We start from the raw sequence: 24,941 nt of genomic DNA, 5'->3' as shown, positions 1-24,941 counted from the left end.
TGGTAAGTGAACTATCCACTGAGGTAATCACTAAGTGTTTTGCTTTCATAGGAAGTTCTCAAATTCTTTAGTCATCATCTTCAAGTGCAAGCTCAGTACAACTTTTGCAGGAAGCCAGGGCTCGATGCTACCTAAGACTGCTTAAGGCAAAACAGTTGCTATTTCCCATCTTGTGGTGGTAAGCATCTCAGCACGGCCTCTCATCTACATTGGAGCGTAAATTCCCCCTCCTCATTCTTCCAAAGTCCATAGTTTCTAATTATAAAAAATTACCACAGAAATGCCGTTCCAGATGTACAAGAGAATGTACGATGGTCCAAACAAGATTTCTATCCTCTGTGTAATATATTACCTGTGGGGTGCTCCATCTTCTCCTTCCCTGACCCTCCCTCATCCACACCCCCTTGAGTTACATCAATCTGGCTGGTGCCTTGTATCTCACAAGAGATCTTTCTCTGCGATTACACAAGAAAAGAGGTTCGCATTTAGTGGCTATGGCTCCAAGACAAAGTGACAAGCATCAAATTAACACAATTAACAAAAAGGTGGGAGCAACATGTTTGCCAGCTTATACATATAAGCTTTTACTGCAATTGTTTCACTACAGGCAACCGCATTGTAAGTATATCCAATTCCAACAAAAGTGGTGTAAGTTTATAAAGAACTTAAAATCTTTGGTTAGTAAAGCAGAAATACTGCAGGAACTGCAACTTCATTAACAAATTTAAGAAAAGATCATTTCAGTGAGGCATGCACTGTTAAGAGAGCCCAGGTTTCCTAATGTCAAGCCAGCTGGAAGTTTTTTTTTTTTTTTTTTTTTTTAAAGTTCACCTTCATATTTTAAAACCAGAACAAACCATGTCCAAACGACATATTCAAATTTTTATAAAAATTAAGGTTTAACATTTATTTTACATCTAGCTTTCCACATCCATGTGGGGACAAGGAATCAGAATGTACATAACTATAAGCAGTGCAAAAGTGGTGCCAGTGCGAAGTCACAGATGCACAATAAACTGATAGTACAAGACTAGAGGAAATGAAGCTATGGATGTTAAGAATGGAGACCAAAAAACAAACAAACAAACAAGGAAAAATATGAAGGAAGAGGGCAGGAAACAGGAGAGCCGGATACTTAGTAATGCCCTTGTTGCTGCAAAGATAAACTAATGGCACAAGACAATGTTTCTTGTAGAACAAAAATCCAATAGCAATGAGTCTTTATTCACGTTTAGTCACCTGACATGAGGAAAGTGTCTGTTGCATTAAAATAGTCATTAATGTAAATGGCAGCATGGCTGAACAAGTCCTTTTCAATGGTAACAAACATCCCACATAGTAAAGTCACTTCAACACAGCCTCATGACAATTCCCACATCAAAACAGTACTTTATTTTATATTTTTTGCCTCATCATTACTCCCACATTAAGATCTTTCAGCTGTCAAGCGTACAAGGTGAAGAAAAAGGTTCTCAGTCAGCAAACACAGGTGCATCAGGAAGCATCTCCACAACACACCACTTCAGATCTGCTGGGTCCCAAGTCCATCCTTGAACGCTGGGCTCCCAGCACCAAGTGTAGCACGCAACTAAGGCTACACTACTATGTTAGCTTATTAATTCTGCATACATCAGGCCGAACAATGTGTCAACCTGCAACAGACTGAGTATTATAACTGAAAATGGCAAAAGATTCGCTCTATCGAACTTTACATCATTATTTGATGTTAAACAATGAGGCAAATCCCAACAGTATATACAAAAACCAGCTTTGCTTTTACAAAAGATTTTGTTTCCCATATTGATTAATCCAGGCAGCTAACTCATTGGTTTATGCAACTTTATTGAAGAAAATAAATCAATTACTAGCAGAGCTATTAGTTGATCACTCATCCATTGACAACTTGCATCATTTATTCAGTGCTATATTAAACAGTGTTTTGGAAGACAGATTAACTAATAGCTCCAAGCCTCCTAACAAAATTTAAATGAATTACAAAAATGTCCTTAGACCCTATTTTGGAATACAAGGGATGTTTGACTTCCAATTTCCATTCTCTGTAAAACAAGAACTGGTCATTCCTTTATTGACATGCATAAGATACATCACATTTTCTGTTCTGCTGATGCTATAGATTCAGTACCAATTCTCCAGAAACATCAGTTATGAGCAGAAGTATATAGCAAAACCTCAGTTCTCTAACACTGGAAGGTTTAGAACAAGATGGATGTTGTTACAGCAATGTTACTTCTTTGATGGGAGAAAACTGAACATCCATCTTCCCTCCCCCCTTCAGGTGATATCTTCGGTATCTGTTAGAGCAGTGAGGATTTTTTTTTTTTTTTAATCTCATAACCAAGTTAGAATGAAGACATTGGCCACATAATACACATGCTCCATTAAAAAAAATTCTGAATCTTGGGCAATTGTTCTTGTGTAACTACTTTACAGATTCTAAAAGCAGTTATTGTCCAAAGCTAGAAGAACTAAAGTCTTCTCAGATGAGCATGTGCATGAATGGAAGGAGGTAAACAAAAAAATAAAAAAAGATGAGGTCTGATAGGGGAGCAGCCGGATAAGAAAATCAAAAAAGGAACAGTAATTTAAAGTTTATTCCAGCTATAATGCAGGTTATTCTGACTTTAAGGTAGCATCACATGGCATACTTCTGAGTCCATTCCCGAGATATTCTGTTGTACCTGCAAACAAAAACAGGAATAGCATTAGTGCCACTAAACAGCAATTTCCTAAAAGTTCAGTGATAAATATTTTATTCCAATCTCCCTATTCTTCTTCACGCTAAGAGAAGTTTCTTTCTACACTAATATAAGCTGAGAAAACCTGAACAAATCCCTTCCTAGACTGACTTGGATAACTTTCTAATTTACATAAAAAACTTCACATCTAAAATGAACAGAGTTGCTAGAAGTTTGTTGTGAAAGACTACTAAAGGGGAAGGAATAGAGACCACCTGTGGTGGGAGGGGCAAGAGGAGTGTTTTTTTTTTTTTTAATACTGGTCCTTAGGATAACTATTATATAGAGTATCACATGCCATAAGTAAAGACTACTTGATTATCATTGGATACAGAATGTGTGTCAACTTTCCTATTGTAGAGTAAGATAACAGTAAGCATTTCTTCATCTCCATATTCTCTTTTCACATTAATATATTGCTCAAATAATTTTTTTAAAAAGGAATATTAACAGAGTATCTTTTTAAGTATAGTACTTCCACAGGAATTGAGCTGACAATTAGTTTATACTTAACTCCATGCTTATCAGTAGTAAGTTAATTTTCAACTATACAAGCAGACCAGAACCCCTATGTATTTCCCTAGTTTAGAATACGTAAGAAGAGAGACACTGCTGAGTAATAAAAAGTTTAAATTTGGGTCGTCTAAATTCATGCACGTCTATGCATGAGGTCCGATTACAGAGTACTGCATCATTTTAAATGAAATTCTGACAAAAACTGCGTAAATACTTACCAGAAAAAGTTCACAAGCTGGCTCAAAACTTGATAATTATTTCATACTTTTTTTTTTTTTTTTTTGCCATGCAAGAGCAGTATCTGTGAGAAATAGTGACTAGCCAATACATTTCACACTAACCACAGACCAAGCTGTTAAATATTCAAGTTCAGTAACTGGTGCATCCATTATCTGTTAGTTAATCCAGTGCCTTAAAGCATGCAGCACTCAAGTGCTGACAAGTTTCCATTTTGTTAAATGCACCATAATGTGCAGATATTCTTACCCTACAGCATAGCGTATTTCTCTGTCCACTCTCTTGCTAACCTATTGTACCTAATCGGACAAGTATATTTAGCATTAATAGAAAACCAAAGGCTATTTCATATAATTCTACCTGTGCAAAATGTTAAAAATATGTAAGGAAAACATACTTGTTTCAACACCGATAGGAAAAGAGTCATAAAGCCTTTCTCAAGGGAAGTTCCAAAATTAAAGGAAGCTACTACCAAAAGAAAGCACCAAAGAAGATCCCTGTTCTATTTAAGCATAGGAAGCCAGTTAAGTAGGCAACACACACTTTCAAATACTGCCACCTTTGTAAGAAAAAGATACTCTCCCTCCCCCGCAACTTCAAAGATACTAAGTCCCTTTGTTTTTAAATTAGGCACTACCAAGAATAGGTATCTCTTCAACACACAAGTTTTCTCCATCCCAAATTTTCACAAAAGGCTCACTCAGTACAATTGCTCTCTGACAGAGCACTCTTCACAAAGTTTGTTAAAGTATTTCTTACATAACTCTGTACTTACTTGTCTCTGTCTGTTTTATAGATACGTGCAATCTCTGGCACTAGTGGGTCATCTGGATTTGGATCACATAACAGTGAACAAATGGATAAGAGAACTGTTTAAAAAAAAAAAACAAAACACTCAATAGCAAAACAAGAGCAACGATCTCAGAAACAATGGAGCATGGCTTTGTGCTTTAAGACAACATTAGCATGCTAGAGAGCCCCAAAAGCCTTTTCCTGACACATGGCCAAAGTAAATTTGTAGCCTACTCTACATAAAAAGCCCCACATGACTTAAAATTCCCAAGAACTATTTATTTCCCATTTCCCAATACTCATAGCCTTCAACAAACATAAAAATAGCGCCACTGTCCCCTGAACTATGATGCAAGGTAGCAGCACACTAAAGCACATTACTATGTATTTTGATGATCAACACATTCCAGGTTTTCATCACTAGAATCAGAACTTTCGGACTCCATTCTTTCTCTGTAGTGTCTAAGATAGTACTACCCCAGTCTGCACTGATAAAATACGTATGTTGTAAAAGAAAGGAGCAAGACTGCCGGGGAAACACTACTGCAGGCTGCTATAGGATCTGCATCATCTATTCTCACAGCAGCTTTAAAAGAAACATGGTAATGACAACGTTAAAATGTAGGGGATCCACATCACAAACATATCCCTTGGACAGACAGGAATTACAAGTTCTATAGATAAAGAAGCATCTTGATGGATCTTTTGAAGCCACGTTGACCAGTGTAAGCAGCCAAACAAACAAAATTCTGTCATGAAAGTACTTGAGAACTAACTCGCGTTTACTATAGTAAAATGAGGAAAGTTACAAAGCTCCTACTGCAGCACAAATTCAGCTTATCCTGAAGTACAATCAGTAGGCTCAGTCCATGAAGACAATGCCACTGCAAGGCAGCAGAGAGCAACATGTATCAATATCCATCTTCTGTTTATCTATCCACAGAGATATGCCAATATAACTCGGAATGTAATTCTAGGTAGGCTCAGCCAAAAAGCTATATAGACTTGATTATAAAAAACTGAACCGAAATAAACCATCTTTAAATTGATAAACAAGAGTATATCTACATGGACAGGTACAAACAAGCAGTTTCTCAGCCTCAGCTTGAGCATACCACCGTAGGCCTGCTTCAATCCAGATGCTGGCAATCTCCTCTGAGACCAAGCTAGTAAGCACTGCTAAGAACACTAAAGCAAATAAGTGGTCAGACAAGGCCTTAAACAGCCGTGTAGCAGGTGGTGTTGGAAAAAAAAAAAAAACAAACATCCATTAAAAATGCACTAAGATATTATCAAATTGGCAAACACCGGCTAAGGGAAACATCAAGAGACAGGGGGAGAACTCAAGACAATCAAAGCAAAAAACACAACATTCAACACAAGATGGAAACATTTCCCCTCCAGAAAAGTTACCTTTAGAAATAGTTAAAGCAGGAGACCACTGTGATCTTAGAATATCGAGACAAATGCTGCCATTACTGTTAATATTTGGATGATAGATTCTTGTTGTAAATGCAACCTATAATAAAAAAATATGAAAAGTGTGTTTCAGTCTATGACAATTACAGTATCACTCTTTCTTTTCAATCAAGCTATTAGTCAACTCAATTTATTCGAAAAGAAAAGTAAGAATTGAACAGTTAGACTGTACCACGAATTCAGAGAAACACACTCAAAGCAGCAGCTTTTGGATTGCAAATTACTAGGCATTCTGATCAGAATAGAGAGAAGACAAGCATGAGGCTATGTTTTAATCACAGGTATCTCTGCAACACGATGAAGACACTCAGCAGAAGTGTTTCAACCACGGTAACACTGCTATCACAAAGGTAAAGAACTTCAAACACTACGGCCACTCCAAGTTTTTCGATTTTCATTCAAAATGAAAATGAAAGCGCAGGTACACTTTTTTTGTAGTTTTGCCAGCTACTAACATTATTTTGCAACTATTATCACATTATAATAGATAAAATAATCATTGATTTTAGACACTCAACAAGTCAACATCAATAGGGTCAAATTTTTACGTAACAACCCAGAGAGTCATACAGTAAGACTTGTCAGTCCCCTAAGTAAGAATTCTACTACAGCAATGCAAAGCCAGTGAGTTTTCCTAACAATTACGAAAAACAGAAAAGAAAACAAACATCGTTCTAAGCAGTTTAGAATTACTGTGTATGAATATGCTTGAATATATGCCAGCACACAAATTCTTGGGTCAGTCAGAGAGGGATACAGCATTTGAGATGCTGCTTTTTTTAAGAATGTATGAATGAAGTCAGAACTTGACAATATTAGAACTCAAGTACTAACAATTTCTATCCTGCACTCAGTTTCTTAAAGAGCACTAACTTCACAAAGGAGAAAGTAATACTTACCTTAGGTGGTTTGAAAGGGTAGTCTGTAGGAAAGTGAATTGTCAAGAAGAATACACCACCCTGATATGGACTGTCATTCTGTCAAAGCAAGCAAATAATTCTCCAATTAGCTTTAGGACTAAATCTCTTTCAGGATCTTGTTTTTAAATAAAGAAATGTGTTTAAACAAAGGAACTGTTTAATTCACCAATATAACAGAGATGCAGCTAAAATTCAACTGTTCCTTCCTAAGGCTAAGTGATGCAGAACAGATATGGGACACCTTTTGGATGGACCTGTCTGAGATAATGCTTCACAGAAAACAACTTCTGTGACAATCCGCTAGGGACAACTTGCAAAGGCATCCAAGTCTCTTGAGACAGCTCCAAGAAATAACAGTAACAGAGTGGGAGCCTTGTCTAACAAGTTCAAGACGCTGAAGTTCTGCGCTTGGAGAGCCTGTTACAATCACTCAAGTAACAATGGCCAAAGACAACTCACAGGCCTCCCATTCCCTCCTAAGTTCTCTCTTTGGTGTAGGCACTGTTGAGCCCTGCAGAAAATCTCTTCTTACACACAACTAACTCCTGGTTCCTTACAAAAACCAACCAAACAAAAAAATTTCACCAAAACCACCACCACCACCACACTTTCTCCCTTTCTGTTTTAGAAATTCATCATAAGCTGATTTACAACTAAAAATTTCTGACATGGTAATCTACCTAATTTTCTTGTTTAACTTATAGACTACAGTGCTTTTAATTCTAGACTCAGGACTACGAATTTGACACACACACAGTTCAGAGTACACTTCTGAATTATTCAGAAACTGAATTTTCATATTCTTTGAAAAAACATTTCACTGATGTAAAGCAGTAAGTGCATCTTACTCTGTTAAATATCAGTAAATGAAATTCTGTAATACAAGACAAGGGATGCAAACTTATCAAAGTGTAGGTTATATGCCACACTATCTCTGCCAAAAGCATAGAAATAAAAATATGACCTCTTGTGCTTGATCAATACATACTACTTGAGGAGTTGAGGAGCCAGCAAGCAACCCTTTTTCTGCGCATTCTCGGGGGATACGTTTTAGCAATTACAGAAGCAAGCCCCTCCCAGAATCTGTTAAAACTGAAGACGACCAACTAGGCATGCTCCCTTACTTCTCACTAACAAAACCACAGCCTGTATCATGTCCTATTATATGCAGATGTGGAATGCCAGATGATTGGCAATACAACTCTTATCTTTTATTAAAAACATTAAGCAACATCACAGTCACATTAGAACTAGTAGCACCACACTATTCTCAAGCTACTTCCTGAGTATACACAATACTCAGTCTTGGGACAGGAATGCTGACCTTTTTGATTGACACAACATATAACACAGGGGAAGTAAAAAAATAAATCTATATTTGAAGTCAGCTTATGCTTAATACCTATGACCATGCAGAGACAGCAGCCAGGGACGTTGAGATTCAGTAGAGTGAAGAACATTCCTTGCATTTCAAATGTGAGCATAGCTATTAAAACAGTTTTATCTTTTTGAAGCACCTAGTTACATTCAATGAGGACCAGGGACTTAGGAATGTAGCACTGTTTTTCCAGTCAGGGGAACCTCAAATAAGCCACCTTTCAGCAGTAATCTGCTTAAACCCCATTTGTGGCCGTATATAAAGTCAGGGCAGTACAGCATCACCAATACTTTATGCCTACTCTGTAGCTGAAGTAGAGGCATCACATAGGGGCTCCAGGTCTACTGGCATCTGTTATTTGTCTCCTCAAGTTACAAAAGATTTCCTTTTCTAAATACGGATAACCAGCCCCAAGAACTCAGCATGTCAAGTGTTTGCAGGTCAGATTTTTAGTAAGCACAAAAAGTTGCCTTCTTTAACAGGGGAATAGTCACATTCAGGTTTCAGATGGGCATTGTGCATTTATATATGTATACATATATACACACGCACCCAGTCACATGTAGAACCTCACTTTACTGTGACTTTTTACCTCCTGTTCCTAGGAGGACCCAAGATCTCAGTACATGACGCTAGATCAAAGAGGGCGTCCCTAACCTCTTCTAAAACCTGCATAAATGCAGATTAGCCCAACTGCTGAAACTGGCAATAGCTCCAACTACAAACAAGGTCTATGCTAGATTCAAACTACAGAATGAGTCAAATACAAACTAAGTTTCTAGATGCTATGTAATGATGCCTTACATTGCTCTGAAGATTATTTCAGCTCAAATACGTGTCCTGATACAACACTCCAGCAATAAAATAATAATTGTCAGGCTGTTTTTTTTTTTTTCCCCTCCTTCATTGTCTGCCAATGCAAGGAGCATCTCTAGAACTAAAGTCCGATAAGAGGAGTTTAAAAAAAAAATAAAAATTCTTCCTGAATAAGAACTACTATATAAGTTTAGTATTACATCACAAGAATTAGCATACTTACAGGTCCCATAATTGTGGCTTGCCAATGAAACACTACAAAAGAAAAACTCCACATTATTATCTAGGCATGATACGCTTTAAGTTAGCAGAGCAAAACTAAAACTTAAGGTTACTTACTGTCATCTCCAACGGGACCTGCTGAACACTGTGCTGGAGGATCACGGGCTAAGTCACTAAGTTCCTTAAAAACAAAACAAAAATCTGTTTAGGGAATGTTAATTAATTCATGCAACTGTCATTTTCCCTGAATGTCCGGCAAAAACAGTTTTTCTCCATATATGAATACAGGAGAACGCGCAACAACAGCTATTAGAACCACCAGATCAGGATCAGGAACGTCTTCATACAAGAACAAGACTGCCAGGATTGGCTATGAAGGTAAAGAGTTACAATGAGTATGTTTTTTCAAATGAAAATCACTACTTTATGTGCCTGTTAAGATATCCCTGCCGGGGTGGGACATCGGACAGGAGGACAAAGAGCACGAAGTGGGCAAAGTCCAACCCATTTCTGATTGAGATTTCAAGGATTAAGTCTTAGTTGGAGAAGCTTTAAGCAGGAAAGAAAGAGACAGTAAGTTGATTACAGTCTTCATGATGTGGAAAGCACTAGGTATATGAAATCTAGATTTTAAAATTCAGAACAAACAGAAACAGGATATATCTTGCATAGATTAAAGTAGATAGGAAAAATAAAAAGGCTGGCAAATGTTGGGAACCAGGCAAAACATCTGTATTTTGTATCTTAAACTTCATGTTTAAGACAATTACATCCTCAGAATTCTGAATAACTGAGCTGTAGAAACCAGTTCCCTCCCTCCTCCCTAATGGAGGGAACAGAAACTTAAGAGCAGAAAAATTCCTTGTGCGGTATCAAGATTGCTGGAAAGAGTCAAACAAACTCAGTATTAATTTCAAATCTGTTGCCTTGTTTAATCACTTTATAGGTTACTTAATTAGACAGTGCCTTTTAAAATTAAATTTACACTTTCAGTTAAAGTACACAACAGATACTGTCCCCTCTTCTCTGCTCTTTTTGAATCTAAAAATGGCTTCAATGACTTCTATACGTCTGCACTTACCAAATAACTAGACGCCATGAGAAAAAGGAAAACCTTCAGTCAGTCCCTTTCCTATGCATTAACAGTTGCACACAAGTTATTTTACTGCAAGTCTACACAAGCCATAAAAACAAGAGCATTCTATTATGTTGTCAGATATTTAAGAAACCAGAGCATGCCTGTTATGTTGGGAACAGACACACACATTTGGACCAGACAACGAACAGTTCTGTCTGTGAAGACCCTAATGCATCCTTGAAGTTTGACAAATTCAGCACTGGATACAAATTCAGTTAATGTAAGCCAGCACACCATCAGAAGAAATATTACATTTCATGTAACTTGAACTTAACACGAACATCTTGTTCTTTGGTAAGATGATAGTTGCTGCCAATACAGAAAGAGGTGAACACTACTTCAACATGTAGAAATTCTTAGGTTTTAAGAAAACTTTTGATTGTTTTTTCCTTTCCCTACACATGTTAATTTTGCTCACCCTTACAATCAACCGGAGTTGAGCTTTGCACTGAAATCAGACTATACTATAAAACTGAATTGTATCAGGTGTTCCTAAGCAATGTAGAGTGAAATTAATACTATTGTTGATTTCATTGTTGTTGTTATTTAAAAGCATGGACATGACTTCTTGCCAGATCATCCTGTTAAATCCCACCACTGTGCCTTTATCGTACAACACTCCTCAGTTATTACCGGGGGACCCTGTAATGCCCTTATTTCTGCAATGTAATATTACTTATTACCTCCATATGTAGTTCAATGGTACTACCTTCCAGAAAAACTTTCTAAGTTACAGTTATATTACCTAGGTAAAGGCAAACAAGAACTGTAAAAGAACCTCCAGCTGTAAATCTCCTCCCCCCCCCCCCACTTAACACAATACACACTTAATACAAAGAGAGCTGTTAATCAGGCTTATTTCCCATCCAAGCATGTGTCTTTCCATTTATAAGAATAATCAGTCATTTTTCCAAAATCCAGTAAAACCAACTTCCACTGTATCTTTTGTCCCTTAACATAAATTGTAGCAATATAGTACGCAGAAAGACACAGGTGTTAATATTTTAACATTGTGTGGTTCTTACTGGAATATTTGATTTAATTGAGGAAGAAGATCAGATTCTCTTTTTGGAAGACCACCATGGGGACTAAGAACTACGGAAAGGCTCTTCTTGGACTTTATTGGAATCATAAAAATGAGTAGCACAAAGGTAAGGAAGGGCAAGAAGAGACCCTAGCATGAAAGCAGACTGCCAGAGGTATGTGCAATAGACTAGAGAGCTCTTCAAAACATACTGTCTTCAGAGAAGCAAGAAATCACTGCTCAAGATAAAAAGCGCTTGACCTATAAAATACCTTAACAGCGGAAACGTTAAAGAGTATATCAGTACTACAAGAAGGAAATTAAATTGATAGCAAACTTAAGACAAAATTAAATTTAAAAGTCCCAGTGAAAATTTCGTGCAGAAAAATAGCTTCAGTAACATTAAGAATAATTTACAAGCTGAAACATAGAAGTGTTAATACCCTAATCTCCAGTCATTTCAAAATGCATGTCCATGCAGAGCAAGCCCTTTCAAGCGCTTAAACTGCTCTAGAGAACAAACAAGCAGTGATTTTAATAAGGTAAAACACTAAAGTTTTATCTGGCCCACTACACTTATTAAAAAAAAATCATGCCAAATAAAGCAATTTGAAATATAGATAGGGTCAGGAAAATATGATACAGCACTTAATATTTTGACCACAGAACAAATAATTTATCTAGAAAGGTCAGAAACACAAGATGAGATTGTGCACTTTCTTGTACTCTCTTCTCTCCCCTCAGGTACTATGGTCAGAACAGTCAAGTCTGCAGTAAAGCTGAATGTTTCAGCAGCCTAAAATGTTGTGCAAGAACTTAGTCAAATATGAAACAAAGTACTGGAAAGCATTTGTTGTTCACAGTAACATCAAATCTACTTTACGTTATTGTTAAGTGCACAACGCTTAACATTTACACAAAAGAAGGGAGGCTTTTTGCAACCAGAAAGTTCCCTCTGTGTAACTTTTAAAAAAGTGCCTCCTTCTGAAAGCTAGGACTCTCCTGAGTCCAACATGCAAACTGGAATAACTGGAAAATGAACAAGCAGAGACATATGGGCTGCGACATTCGGAAAGCAGTTGGAGCATTTCATTCAGGGAAAGGGAGGAGCCTTTTTTTTTTTTTTTTTAAAAAAACCTTCTCACTTAACAGCAAAAAGAAATACTGACCTTGCTTCTTAGCTTAGCAATCAAGATCAACTATTCTATATAACAATATATAAAATATTTCAAATATTTCAGCTGGAAATATTTCGAATAACAAAACCAAGCTCGATAGCTTGCATTAGCTGACCAATATCACCTCGTAATTGTTCCCTTATTTTTTACACGCTGCTTACTAAGAAGGTAAGGCCACATTAAGTTTCATTTTTACAAAGCATAGTCTAACTAATATTTCAGAATTTAACTGAAATGTTAAGAAGTGTTCCTGAGCATTATTCTGTAAAATGTCTAACTGTAAAAAAGATCTTATTCTTCTGGTAGTCCTTCTGCTGCATTACTTGCTACGTCCAACTTTGCTTCTTTTTGTTTACTTTATTTTCAGTACCGTTTTCCTTTGTCAAGCGATACTTAAGATATATCCCAAAATTTCTTTAAAATAAAATATCCAAAGTAGAAAATTCAATGGCAGAGGGATAAACTCGCATTTTCCTGGAGTCAGCTGCTAGAGTTTTTCACTTTACAGGTGGCTTAAGAAAAAAATATGCATTCCCAAAAAGCAAATTCCAAAGGCTTTACATAGAAACAATAAAACATGCTTGATTCAGAGTGATGCGTTACATTGTCTACTGGAAAGGATTAGTCCTGAATTACAACCCTGACTAGTGGTCTCTGCTTCTGCCATGGGTGTTTGGTGTAGCTCTAGCATATCACTATTTCTTCACCCCAGTTTCCAAATACAAAGTTGTGATAGTCCCTACCTCTCTTCACAGGAATCATTAGTCAGACAGCATTTTACAGATTTAAGGACTTTAGGGACTACTTGCCAATGCTACTGTTAGAGGACAGTGGCAACGCAGCATACACAAGAAACCATGCAGGTACAATTTTGCACGAGTTTTGGAAAACCAAAGGACAACTGGAAGTACAGCAAGAATACCTGTCACTACAGACAGCCATGTTTTAAGACAAATTCAGCATTATAGTCTTCTGCAGTCTGCGAAACAGTTTCATATTAAGTGTGTGGTAAGATGCAGTTTTACTGGAAAAACAGCTGCCTTCTTACTCATTTCTCCTCTCTTTCTCGATAAATTTAGCAAAAAGCTAACCAAAAGATAAACCAGTATTTTCAAGACAAAAATACTTACAAAAGCTAACTAATCTGCTTGTTTTGCACAAATATAATCGTAACTAACGTAGAAAACTTGGCTTATGCCTCAAGTGAGGGTCTAAAACACTGACATCAGAGTCTCAATCTGAATGCAGGACTACAGTCCTAGTGGATATTATAAAACACAGAAGTGACTTTTTTTTTTTTTGACAGAAAAGTTGTTAAAGGGCTGTCAAACAATTCCTCTTTACCACATATTTAAAAAATGACAAGCCATTTAAAGGGTGAAGAAAAAGAATGGCAAAGGCTACCTCTTCCAGATACATACAAGCAGGACATGGAAAGAAAATATTTAAGGTAACTAGTTGCTCTTAGAGAAGTTTTCAGGCCTCAACAAATTCAGTAATAAGTAATAGCTTTATGCCTTGTTATGCTGCCTTCTTGCAAAATACCAAGCTGAGCAGAATCACTGTCTGCTCCTTTTCTTCCTCAGTTTGTCAGAATTTATATTCCCTGTGGCACAACAGCTACGTTTCTCAAGTTTAAGCCAGAGATATCCTGGGCTTATTGTTAATAATAGCAGCAGCTGACTTAAACATAGAGTGGTAGAAGATCATTTCCACCAGAGTGGTATACGATCACTCCTCTTCCACAGGCATAAACTCGCAGTTAGGTTTAATACAGGTTTGTAACATGATTGTTCCTTAAAATCATACACTGTAGCTTTCTGGTACCTAGGCGAGAAAAGCACAATGGAAGAAACTGGGTTAATTTGCTTTAAATTCCCAGACAAGAACTTGTTCCACTCTGGAGGGAGTGAAAGGGAATATGTAGTTAAGTCGGAAGTAGCCCTCCCCCCCCCCCCCCCCCCAAAAAAAAAGGCCAAACAAAACCCAACGTTTATTAATTTGAGTGCCTGTCTAATATAGTCTGTGTCATAAACAGGGTATTTCAAACTCTAAGCATCCAAAAACGTATCACTATATTAATCTTTACTCATTAGCTCACAGTTGAAAACAGCTTTAAAGAAGAGAGGATAGGAAGCAGCTATGAAGGGAGGCAAAAAACATTTAAGCCTGTCCGAAGATTAAGAAGCACTGACCAGCAAAGAACTACTGCCTTATCCCCCACACCTGCATTTGTAACATTCATTTCAGCATGAAACAATTATCCCTGGAAGCAGAAAATAACAGCTCGGAACACCACTGGATGTGGATTTTTAAGCTGAATAAGAAAGCAAAGGCACAATACATATCACAAGGCAAGTGCAACCAGCAGAAAATTACCAGTTTCAAACAAACTGGCCTCTTGGTTAACACTTAATAAATGGAGAAAAACAAAATATAATGACAATGTGTAAATCAAAAATGTAAGCTGACATTGCTTAAGAAAATGATGTTAAAGCAAATATGCACTGGAATTATACGAAGATCAGCCACAGAAAACAGCAAGGCCCAAAGAGCATGGAAAGTCTTTTAACAAAGCCACAACAGCATAACCAGGAACTGAACAGATGAAATAGTCTCTTTCCTGAATATTCTGCTTCCTGTATTTTTCATGTTTGTTCTTTCTTTAACCCTTAGAATTATAATTTTGCATATGGCTTGTACAATATCTAGTGACAGTATCATAATGTAATGGTATATGAAGAGAGACAGACAGACATAAAAATACTCAGGTTTTAAGCTTAGCACTCAAGGAAGGAAACGCCAGGCTGCTGGGCAATTGTAATTCAGTCACTGTGTGTGCTTGGGCTGTGATACAAACTACTCAGATGACTACATGCTATCTTTTCAAAGAACCAACTTCTCAGCACACAAGTTCTTTGTGAATGTGGCTATTGTCTACAGGACTTCTCATCTGTTATGAAATTTGGAAGATGTACAATGTAGGTAATGTTTTCAGGGAAATTTCAAAGTTACAGCAGCTAAGTAAAATGGCACTCTATTCTATGTCGACCTTTCCCGGAGTCCACCTCTGTGGCTAGACTGGAAAAGGACTTTGCTTTTCTGATCACTTGCTAAAAGCATTCAGAACAAACTTGAAAAAGGTGGCAACCACTCACCTACAGTTGTGCTTTGAACTCACAAGTATGGCTTTTTTCCCAAAAAGTAATGAAGACCCACAGCAGCTCTCTTGGTCAAGATGAAGAAAATCTGACTGCTTTATACACACTAATTCTGAGGTATTACATTATCATTCCCCAAAAACAATAAAGCTATTAAAACACATACACTCGGTGTAGAATGTGGACTGTACACGCTGACTAAAATATGAAACTATGCGTGGAAGGGAGAAGCATGAAGTAGTAGTTAATTGCCTATGCATTCAATGATACCTGGGTATTTTAATCCTAGCATTTCCACATTTTTAAATAGCGAACCCTAACTTTAGCATACTTCTTTCTTAAAGGTTTTTCCTGTAAGAACCATACTTATCCATGGTTCTGTAACCTAGGACTACTGAACAGCCCTCAGAGAGGAAGATAACTAGTAAAAGAAATATGCTGTGACCTGCTGTAAGCTGGCCACAAGAAAAGATATCAGATGCACCCATCTAAATGAAACAATGACTGGAAAATGAAGGGACAAATTAAATTCAGCATAGGCAAATGTCAAACGATGCACATGAAAAAAATTATATTTGATGTGAGGCATTCTGAGCTGATCATAACCACTCAGGAATGAGATTTTAGCCAATTCCAAACAAATGCCAACTTAGCACTCAATAAATGCTGGGTTTGGGCAGTGTTATGTGAGAGCCTTCCAACAGACTGCCCTGAAGTCTGTAAAGGATGCATTAATATAAGGTAGAATCTCAACCACCAGAACTTGATGCATCAACCAAAAGTAGCATTTGTATGCTTACTGCCCTAGACTGAATGTGACAAAGGCCTGCTAGAGTTTATCAAGTCTAAGCAAACAACAGCTTTGGGGAACTGGAAGTGAATGGGGCAAGTTTTTACAGACATTGCAAGCAGCCTCAATAAGACACTTACAATAAGACAGGGCTTCACTTTCTGAGTGAAGGTATGAAAATTCTCCAGGTCCTCAAGGAAACATTCAGAAAAGATGACTGTATAACAGCAAGCTGTCCAGTTAATATTCTAACGAACACCACTGTCATTTGCAAACACCCTGAGCATTGTGAATTTACTGTTTAGATGTAATATGATATATTACTCTGAAATTTAAATATTTAACCTAAATGAACTTTGAAAATCAGCGCTCTTTAAAAGTTTGTTTTGACTTTGATCAATCCTTGTTTTGAAAGCTACTGAAATATACTATAGGGGTATATTCTGTGAATATGACTATAATGGTATGAACATACTACCTTATCCACAGCTGCGGAATTATGCTATCACACTAAGTTATTGTGTATAACTAACCTACATAATGGGTGTAGGTTTCAAACAATTAGTGGCAGAGATGCAAAACTAAGGGCCTGTCTATAGGATTAGGTACAGTTACACATAAAACAAGCACACACTGACCCAACAGAGCACAAAAAAATCCAAACTTTTTCTGAACTAAAGCGCAGCTGCTTTTACTGGTTAAGTTTCACCTCAGCTACCTAGACAATACTGATGTCCAGAAAAGCCTTAAAAAAAAAAAAAAAAAACACACACACACCAAACCACAGAACACCCTCCCTCCCCCCACCACCAACACAGCGTTCAACAGCATATTTACGATCAGACACTTTGCAACCACCACTCTGAATAGGGATGGAAGGGGACCACTGCCCAACTGGCAAATTGTCATTCAGGAGATCCTCCTATGTTATTCACGGCACAATGACATTAAAACTAAGGCTAAAAGGAAAAACAAAATTTGCAATCATCTGATTTACAGTATTGTTTGTCATTATCACTCCGATAGGCCAGCAATCTGGAAATTAGGAAATACTGCCAAGGAGCAAGAATCTTCCATCTGCTAGGAACCTAAAATAGCTCTTGGGATAGGGCAGTAGGGCAGAAGTGTTAAACACCTGGCCTACCTAACTCCAGGTTACAGACAAAGCTCACTATGAACTCATCGGAGTGCTTAAAATAATCCTCATGCTTTCTATCTGACCTAAAGCATTTCAGTATCTGTTCAGAGTTCAGCTGGGAACTCTGGTGTCCAGATGCTTGGGAAAAGGATTAAACATTTGTCTCTTTCCTTTTTTACTGGTTCCTAACAATTGAAAAGCAGTCTGAAAATCACCTTTTCTTAAAATTTGACTTAAAAAAACATTTCCATTATGTTGAGGAGAAGTGCAGGAGATCTGAGATGTCCTGACATATGCACCTCAAAGGGACAAAGTTCAGAACAAAGGCTTCTTTTATAATGATTTTAATAATGAAGTTTACTATTGTTGAGAAGGCTCTGAACAATGTTAAAACAAACAAACAAAAAAATCCTTTTATCTTGTTAGCTTTCACTCCTGAATACTGCAACAATCCACTTGGTTCACTTTTCAGTGATAAACCTTGTCTACATTGAAGTGTTTGACAAAGAACTGCCAAAGGCATAAACACCAATTTAAACCTGTGAATGTAATTTTAACTAATTTTTTGGCACGACTTCCCCAGCACATTTAATGTAACACAGAGTAGTGTGCCATAAAAAGCCAAATTAAGAGCCTTTTTTCCCCCAAGTCCAGTTACTTTCATCTAGAGTTTGAGATGTTAAATCTACGTTCAAGAAGCTTACAGAACAGTCCAGCTCGTGCAACTCCACAAAGTTTAAGACTCTCTACTGAAAAAGCCCACTTGACAGAGACAATTACATATAAAAATGTGCTACCGACTGCAATCATACACACATTTAATGCTACTTTCATTTCTTATCCTAATTTAGTTTTTATTTTGTCTTATACTGGTGGGTTACTACATTATATCAGTCACAAAAGAAAACGCATGCCCATAGCTTAGCCACGTTAATATAAGCTACAGCATCTTGGCCTTAACCATCAAAGGTCAGCTCATACTGAGATATCAGACCTAACACTCAAGTGCAGACCACGTGTTCCCATCTGCCAGCTCAGATGCGCAGAGGAGGAACCTATAGGAGAACACAGGGCAGACAGTTAAAGGTGGCAAAACCTTAATAACTGCAATAGAAAGATTTAGCAGAGATCATGTTTCAGTGCCTTAAGTCTGAATTACACAAAGCTCTACCCTTTTTCACCTCTCCTCACCAACAGTCACTTAGTGTCTCAGACAAGGTTAAGAACTGCTTCCTTCTCTCTCCTTCAGAGGTTCAACTCAATGGATACAGAGAAAATATCCGTTGGTGGGGGACGATGCCAGGCTATATAGGTGGCCTCCACAAGGAACAGAGATGCCTTTGGCAAGAGGCAGTTTGCTGCTCCATATTCAACAGCTGCTGCTTACAGCTGTTTACATCCTTCTTCCCCTGGTTACCCATTAATGTAATAGTGCAAAGAAAGGCATTAGTGCTTCAGAGCTGGTTAGAGACCAGGGAAGCAGCTGAAGAGAGCTCATTTTGCAGAGTTCTACATCAGCTCTTCTGTATAAAAGGAACTCATGTAGGGAATAACGGCAAAAATATTGGCTTACTTTCAAAAACAAATCTTTAAAAGCTGGAGTGATTGTAAAGAAAACGAGGGCTAAGCAACCTTTTACTCTGTACATTATCCCACCCAAATCCCTCGACGTTCTGGAAAGCTCTGTCTTCAAGATATCCAAGAAGCACCCACCTAATGGAATATTGATCGCTGAAGTTCTGAAAATTACTTAAGTGAGATGACCATCCCTTCTCCTACCATTCCAATGGGCCCATTTTAAGTTAAAGACCTATGTTAAATGGCACCTTGTTTCACAAGCACAGGGCCCAAATAATGAGAGAAATCTTTAAGTTACCGTTCAAACTTTCTAGTTAAGGAAGCATTAATTTTACACTCTCTTAAAAATCTCCAGTTCTTAAGATATGTTCAAGCCTTGAACAGCAAACACTGGACTCGAAGATGGGTATCAAACTTACTCAATTAAGAAGCACTACTTCCATGTTAGTGATACTCATTACATAGTATTAGTGTCACTTCTGACTATTTAGATAAACTAAATCATAAACAGAACTTAGGTGATGACAGCTTCCAGCTGATGCTGAATAATTTTATTCTAATTTTTAAAAAGCGCTGAGGTTGTTCAACATTAGTTCTTCCCAAACACTATATAGTGAAATCTCATGCTTTAAAATCCACCGCTGCCCTGTGTTTGGCTCAACACGACCCTTCTAAGCACCAGGTGCTGTAGTCACATTGCATTACCTACTTGTGGTAGGACTTATCTGTCCTAGGATATCTGAAATAGTTAAGGTGAACTAACTAAAAGAAAAAAAGGTAATTTAATGCATCCAGAGAGTATGCACAAAGGTTTAAAGAATTTTAACTAAGTATTTTTTCATCAACTGCATTTCTTTAACTAATTAACTTTCTGAGGCCCCAAGTAGACCAATTCAGACTTATTTCTAGGCATTCATTCAAAGCATGAATAAGACAAGTCACATAACGCAATGCTTCAAGTTATTTAACTATTCTGAATGATTCCAGCACACTAAGTCTGCCTGCAAAAACTAAGCATCGTAGGTTTCCATCCAGAGAAGAAAACTTAGCTGCACCCAATGGCTTTAGTTATTTTTTTAATTTTAAAAAATATATTTTTTAAGAGTTGTCCTCTCCAAGTTGAAAAGAAAATAATACTTCAAAGCAAAACAAGCGCAGTAAGTAGTTTTATAACATTTTAACTGAATCAACTTTACAAAAGCTACAACTTTGGTTAAACTAATGCAGATTTCCACACTGCCTTCATCACCATATACTACATCCAATCTCTGAAAGATATTGTGAATGCCTCCAGGGTTAGTAGCATTTCTCATTATTTGGGGGAGTAGGTAAAGTTGCATTTAATCGTATAATCTAGGAATAGTGCTAGAGGTTGTAAACTTGAGGAAAACTGTTATTTAGACTGCACTCTATGACTGTCAATGGAAGCCTCTGTCTGTACATAGATAAAAATAGAAGATAAAAAAGATTTTGAAAAAATATAAAAATGTAAGATAAACAATGTTTTTGCCACCTTCAGCCTTTAGCTTCCAGTATGCCAACTCCACCTCAGCTTTTCTAATAGAACGCCTCTGCTTAACGATGCTGACCTGTACTATGTTTGACCAAGTAGACACAAAACACAGCAGGCACAAGTCTTCTTAAAACAGGCATTTTGCAGATGAGACATTTCATACATACATCTCCTGTATTTGTTAGTTCACAATCTATTTTTATCCTATCAAGATCATAATTTAGGCCTTTTATACTGCTTCACTCCAATCGATGCGTACAACAATGATGATGAAATGGATGTGTGTATCAATGATGAAACCTCCCCAAGTTTTATCAGTTTTATGCATTCCAGATTTCCTACTTCTTCTACAGAAGAGTTCTTGTTTTTTCTACTGCAGAGATGGAACCGGAATTTGAATGGCAATTCAAACCGGAAGTGCCAACACACTGCAGCAATGATGGAACGTGCGTTTAGCAGGTACCACTCAACACTTGAGACTAAGACAAGGTGCAACAAGCAGGTATCATGTATTTATACGAAGCTGATAAATTAATTTGTTCCATTGCCTTTATCCTGTTTCTGTAAAACTTCGTGTTCAGTAAAGGATATAGTTAAAATTAAGATGTTGTTTTCAGACTATTCCATGGCAAAAGCACTTTATTGGTATAATAAAACAACCGCTACCCTCTCGCAAAGCAAACCATATCAATAAAAGCAGAGCTTTGCCATTATTTGCCAGTTACCCTCAGGGCAGCGGCACGGATGTAAAGCTGTGATCCAGCATAATATAATCTTTCTGGGACTGGCTATATACCTGACAACTATTTCAGTTTGAAGAGAGTGTTATAGCGTATTCCAGCAGTAGATAGTCTCATATATAATACATGAATACTCATGTACTTTAATTCCCAAGTCAAAACTCAAGTTTGTCAGTTATACTTTAAGTAGGGGATACTTATATTCTGAATGTATAACATACTTCAGATTAAATTTACACATTCTAATACAATTTATTATATCTGATAAATTAGACTTTCAAAGAATTTTATTTTGCTTGAAATGCCAGTCCATAAAGAGTCAAAAAGACTGAATATACCTCCACCAGTACATTTGGGGTGTCATCTTTTGCACGAGACAATGAATTCTAGCCCTGACGGATAATACTGAAAGTCAGACTAAATCAGCTATTTGTGATTACAATGTTGTGAGGTCCTGGTCTCTCTTTAGCCTGTTCTGGTTTAGCGCCAACAACGTACTACAAGGAAGCACAGAGTTTCAAGGTCTGATCTGTGACCTTACTACTGGAAGACAGGGGATCCCAGCTCACCAGTGACAGAGTGCAATTCTCTTGGCCTTACCGGTTGGCAAGATTAGACTCTAAATTCACAACAACCTCATTACAAAATTGGTCCTCCTATTTTTGGATTCTAGCCTCAATCCCGGTGAATATTTGTATCAGAAAGCATACTTTGGAATAAAGCAGCTTGCAAGTAATGGTTTCAATCTATCAACATATCATCATTTTGACTTTGCAGGCTAACAAATACAAAATCAACACTGTAAACCGCATGTGAATTTAGAAGCATGTCTTGTAGCATGGTGTGATTAAATCAATTAAAAATAGCAACTTCAAAAACGAAAAAAAAATCCATCCCACTAATCCTAAATGCTGGCACTGGGTAAAGGAAGAAGCGTGCTAGTACACACTGCTGTGGATCATAAGGACCAACACAGAACAAGAGACTGCACACAACAGACAGGCCAAAATGCTGAAGGCAAAGAGATGACGTATTGATTCAAAAGTTATCCCGAATCATTTTACGGTTTCAACCATCAGATTACTACGTGAGGGTTTGCTTTGGCTTACATTTGACAATAAATTCTTACCTGCAGAAGCCTGAAGGCATTTCATAAGCATAACTTGACAAAGCATACCAGGGAGTATCCTAGCTGTGTTTCAACTCAAGTGATATCATCCACTAATAGAGGGAACAAGTTCTGATGTCAGATTCAAAAGGAATTGTTTTGGAATTCTTGTGAGAGTGCAGCTGTAATACGAAGACAATTCTTTTAGCTAATAATAGTCCAGAGGAGAGTTTATATTTTTAGGGATAATGTAATTATCCTTTAACATTAATACACTACCTCACTTTGACTCAGTTCGACTAAAAGATGCCTATAAACACTACCCCAAAGACACGAAATCAGAGTAAAAGGCGATGAGCTGTACGCACCGCATATAAAAGGCGTTTGATGCACCGAAGTTTAGTTCACCGATTTCAAGACACTATGGCTTTCTGCCATCTTGGCAGACTATGAGATGACCAAGAAGCTCCTCTCAGTTCTTGAAATATTTAAACGTTCAAGATAGCTTATGCGTAGGTACAGATCAACAGCGATGTCACGGTGAAGCCGCCGTGCTTTCATCACGTTTGTAATTACAGCCCAGTGATTTACAAACTGGAAGCGCTCTCACTAAACCTGCACAGTCCACAACTGGCACCAAGGAGAACCGTCAGGTTGCCCATGCACAACCTCATGTCTGTAACCTTCTCCCCTGCAAGAGGTTTAAACTTTCATCACCTCGACATTTTTTCCGAGTTAGCTGTGAAGTTACTCCACCCGGCCCGATTGTGCAACAACAAACCCTCGCAGCACATCACACAAAACACTTCCGCCCCTCGCCAAGGCAGGGCCGAGGCGAAAAAGCGGCTCCTCGGGGGCGCGAGGGGAGAGCGGGCTGCGAGGGGGAAGCGGGGCTGGAACAATATCGCTCGGCGGCAGCTGCACGGGAGTTGACGGGAGTGCAGACGTGTGTGTGTCATGTTATTGCAGAAAGCGAGAGATCCCGGAAAGAGCCTGAACTAGGCAAACCCGCCGCCATCTTACAATGCGGGAAAGAAGTTACACGCCGGGGGAGAAACACCAGCCCGAGAGGCCCACTCCCTGCCCCGGGGAGGGCCGCAATCGGCCACAGAGCCCCTCCGCGACACAAATACGGCCCCGATCCGGGCGAACGACGGCGGAGGGGCAGCGGCGCCGGCACCGCGGCCGCGCCGGGCTGGCTCCGGGCGGCGCTGACATTTGAGCGTCCCGGAGCAGCCTCTCGCCGCCGAGGAAGCGGCGGCGCCGCCCGGGCCCCGGCCCCAACCGACCCCCCGCGCAAGGCCGCCGGCCACCTCCGAGGGGAGCGCCAGGGCCGGGAGGAAGGGCCGCGGAGAGCGGCCTCCCCTCCGCGCCAGCACCGCGGCCTCGCCGGAAGGAGACGGCCGCTGCCCGGCCCGCAACGGCGGCCCCGCGGCCCTCCCGCCCCTGCGGGCCGCGCATCCGTGCCCCGCTCCGCCGGGGAGGGGGGGAGGAAGAAAAACCAAAGCGGCGGGGAGGGAAGAGGGGAGAAACGCGGCGCGGCGCTCACCTTGTTGATGCGTTTCAGCGCCATTGTGTGCGAGTGCCGCCGGGCCCGTCTGTGCGCCGCGGTGACTCCGCGCTCCGCTCGCGCCGAGGGGGGGCCGGGAGGGAGGGAGCGAGAGAGGAGGAGGAGGGGGAGGAAGGCGGAGAAGGGGGGTGGGGGCAGCTGCGCTTCTCCTTCCTCCGGAAACAGCCGAGGGGGGCGCCCGACCGGAGCGCGGCGGCCGCGCGGAGCCTGACTGCGGGCAGACGGCGGCCGGTGGCCGGTAGAGGCTGACGGGAGCGCGCCGCGCCGCGCCCGCGCCCGCGCCGCCGGGGGGGAGGGAGAGAGGGAGGGAGCCGAGCCGAGGCAAACGCCAGCGCCACCGAGAGCGCCAGAGCCCAGCCCCGCGCGCACCCGCCCCGAGAGGCGGAGGCCGGGGGCGGCGCTCGCAGCCGGGCGGGGCGGGGCGGGGCGGGGCGGGGCGGGGCGCTGCCCCCCCACCCAGGGCCAGGGAGCGGAACGGGGGTAGGGGGCGCGCTAACGGCCTCCGCGACCGGGCAGCCCCCCCGCGCATGCGCTCTGAGCGCTTTGTCCCCCTCCCCGCGGTGTCCCCCCCTCCCCGCGGGATCTCGCGAGAGGCACGCATGCGCCCCGCCGCCGGACCCGGGGGGAGGGGGGAAGGATCTGGAACTCCCCACGGCAGCGCCTTCCCGGTGCCGCTTTATGGCGTCCCCCCACCGCGGAGGGTGGCCCTGGGGTTTCGTTAAGGCACCTCGGCCGCGGGCCCAGGCGCCTCGGCGGCTGCTGGGCGCTGCGGCGCGCACCGCTTACGACAAGTCCCCGCCCCGTGGCTGCGCGCGTGCACAAGATGGCGGCCGCGGCCGGACCTACATCGTTGGGCGGCGGCGGGGGCGGCTCGGATTCCTCCGCGC

General features: G+C 40.0%; 1 protein-coding gene across 1 annotated transcript; it reads right to left on the bottom strand.

The window, feature by feature from the left end:
* Window positions 1-874: 874 nt before the first annotated feature.
* UBE2D3 (ubiquitin conjugating enzyme E2 D3) lies at window positions 875-24,476 on the bottom strand. Its single transcript, XM_068941989.1, has 7 exons — window positions 24,034-24,476; window positions 9,234-9,297; window positions 9,118-9,149; window positions 6,680-6,757; window positions 5,715-5,820; window positions 4,285-4,378; window positions 875-2,699 (listed from the first exon to the last, which is right to left on the bottom strand). Exons 1-7 carry the CDS (start codon window positions 24,055-24,057, stop codon window positions 2,654-2,656), a joined length of 444 nt encoding a protein of 147 aa, XP_068798090.1. The 5' UTR covers window positions 24,058-24,476; the 3' UTR covers window positions 875-2,653.
* Window positions 24,477-24,941: the final 465 nt, after the last annotated feature.

This window comes from Struthio camelus, chromosome 4 (genome assembly GCF_040807025.1).
Source record: "Struthio camelus isolate bStrCam1 chromosome 4, bStrCam1.hap1, whole genome shotgun sequence".
Classification (NCBI taxonomy): domain Eukaryota; kingdom Metazoa; phylum Chordata; class Aves; order Struthioniformes; family Struthionidae; genus Struthio; species Struthio camelus.
This window is presented reverse-complemented; position numbering and strand designations above follow the sequence as displayed.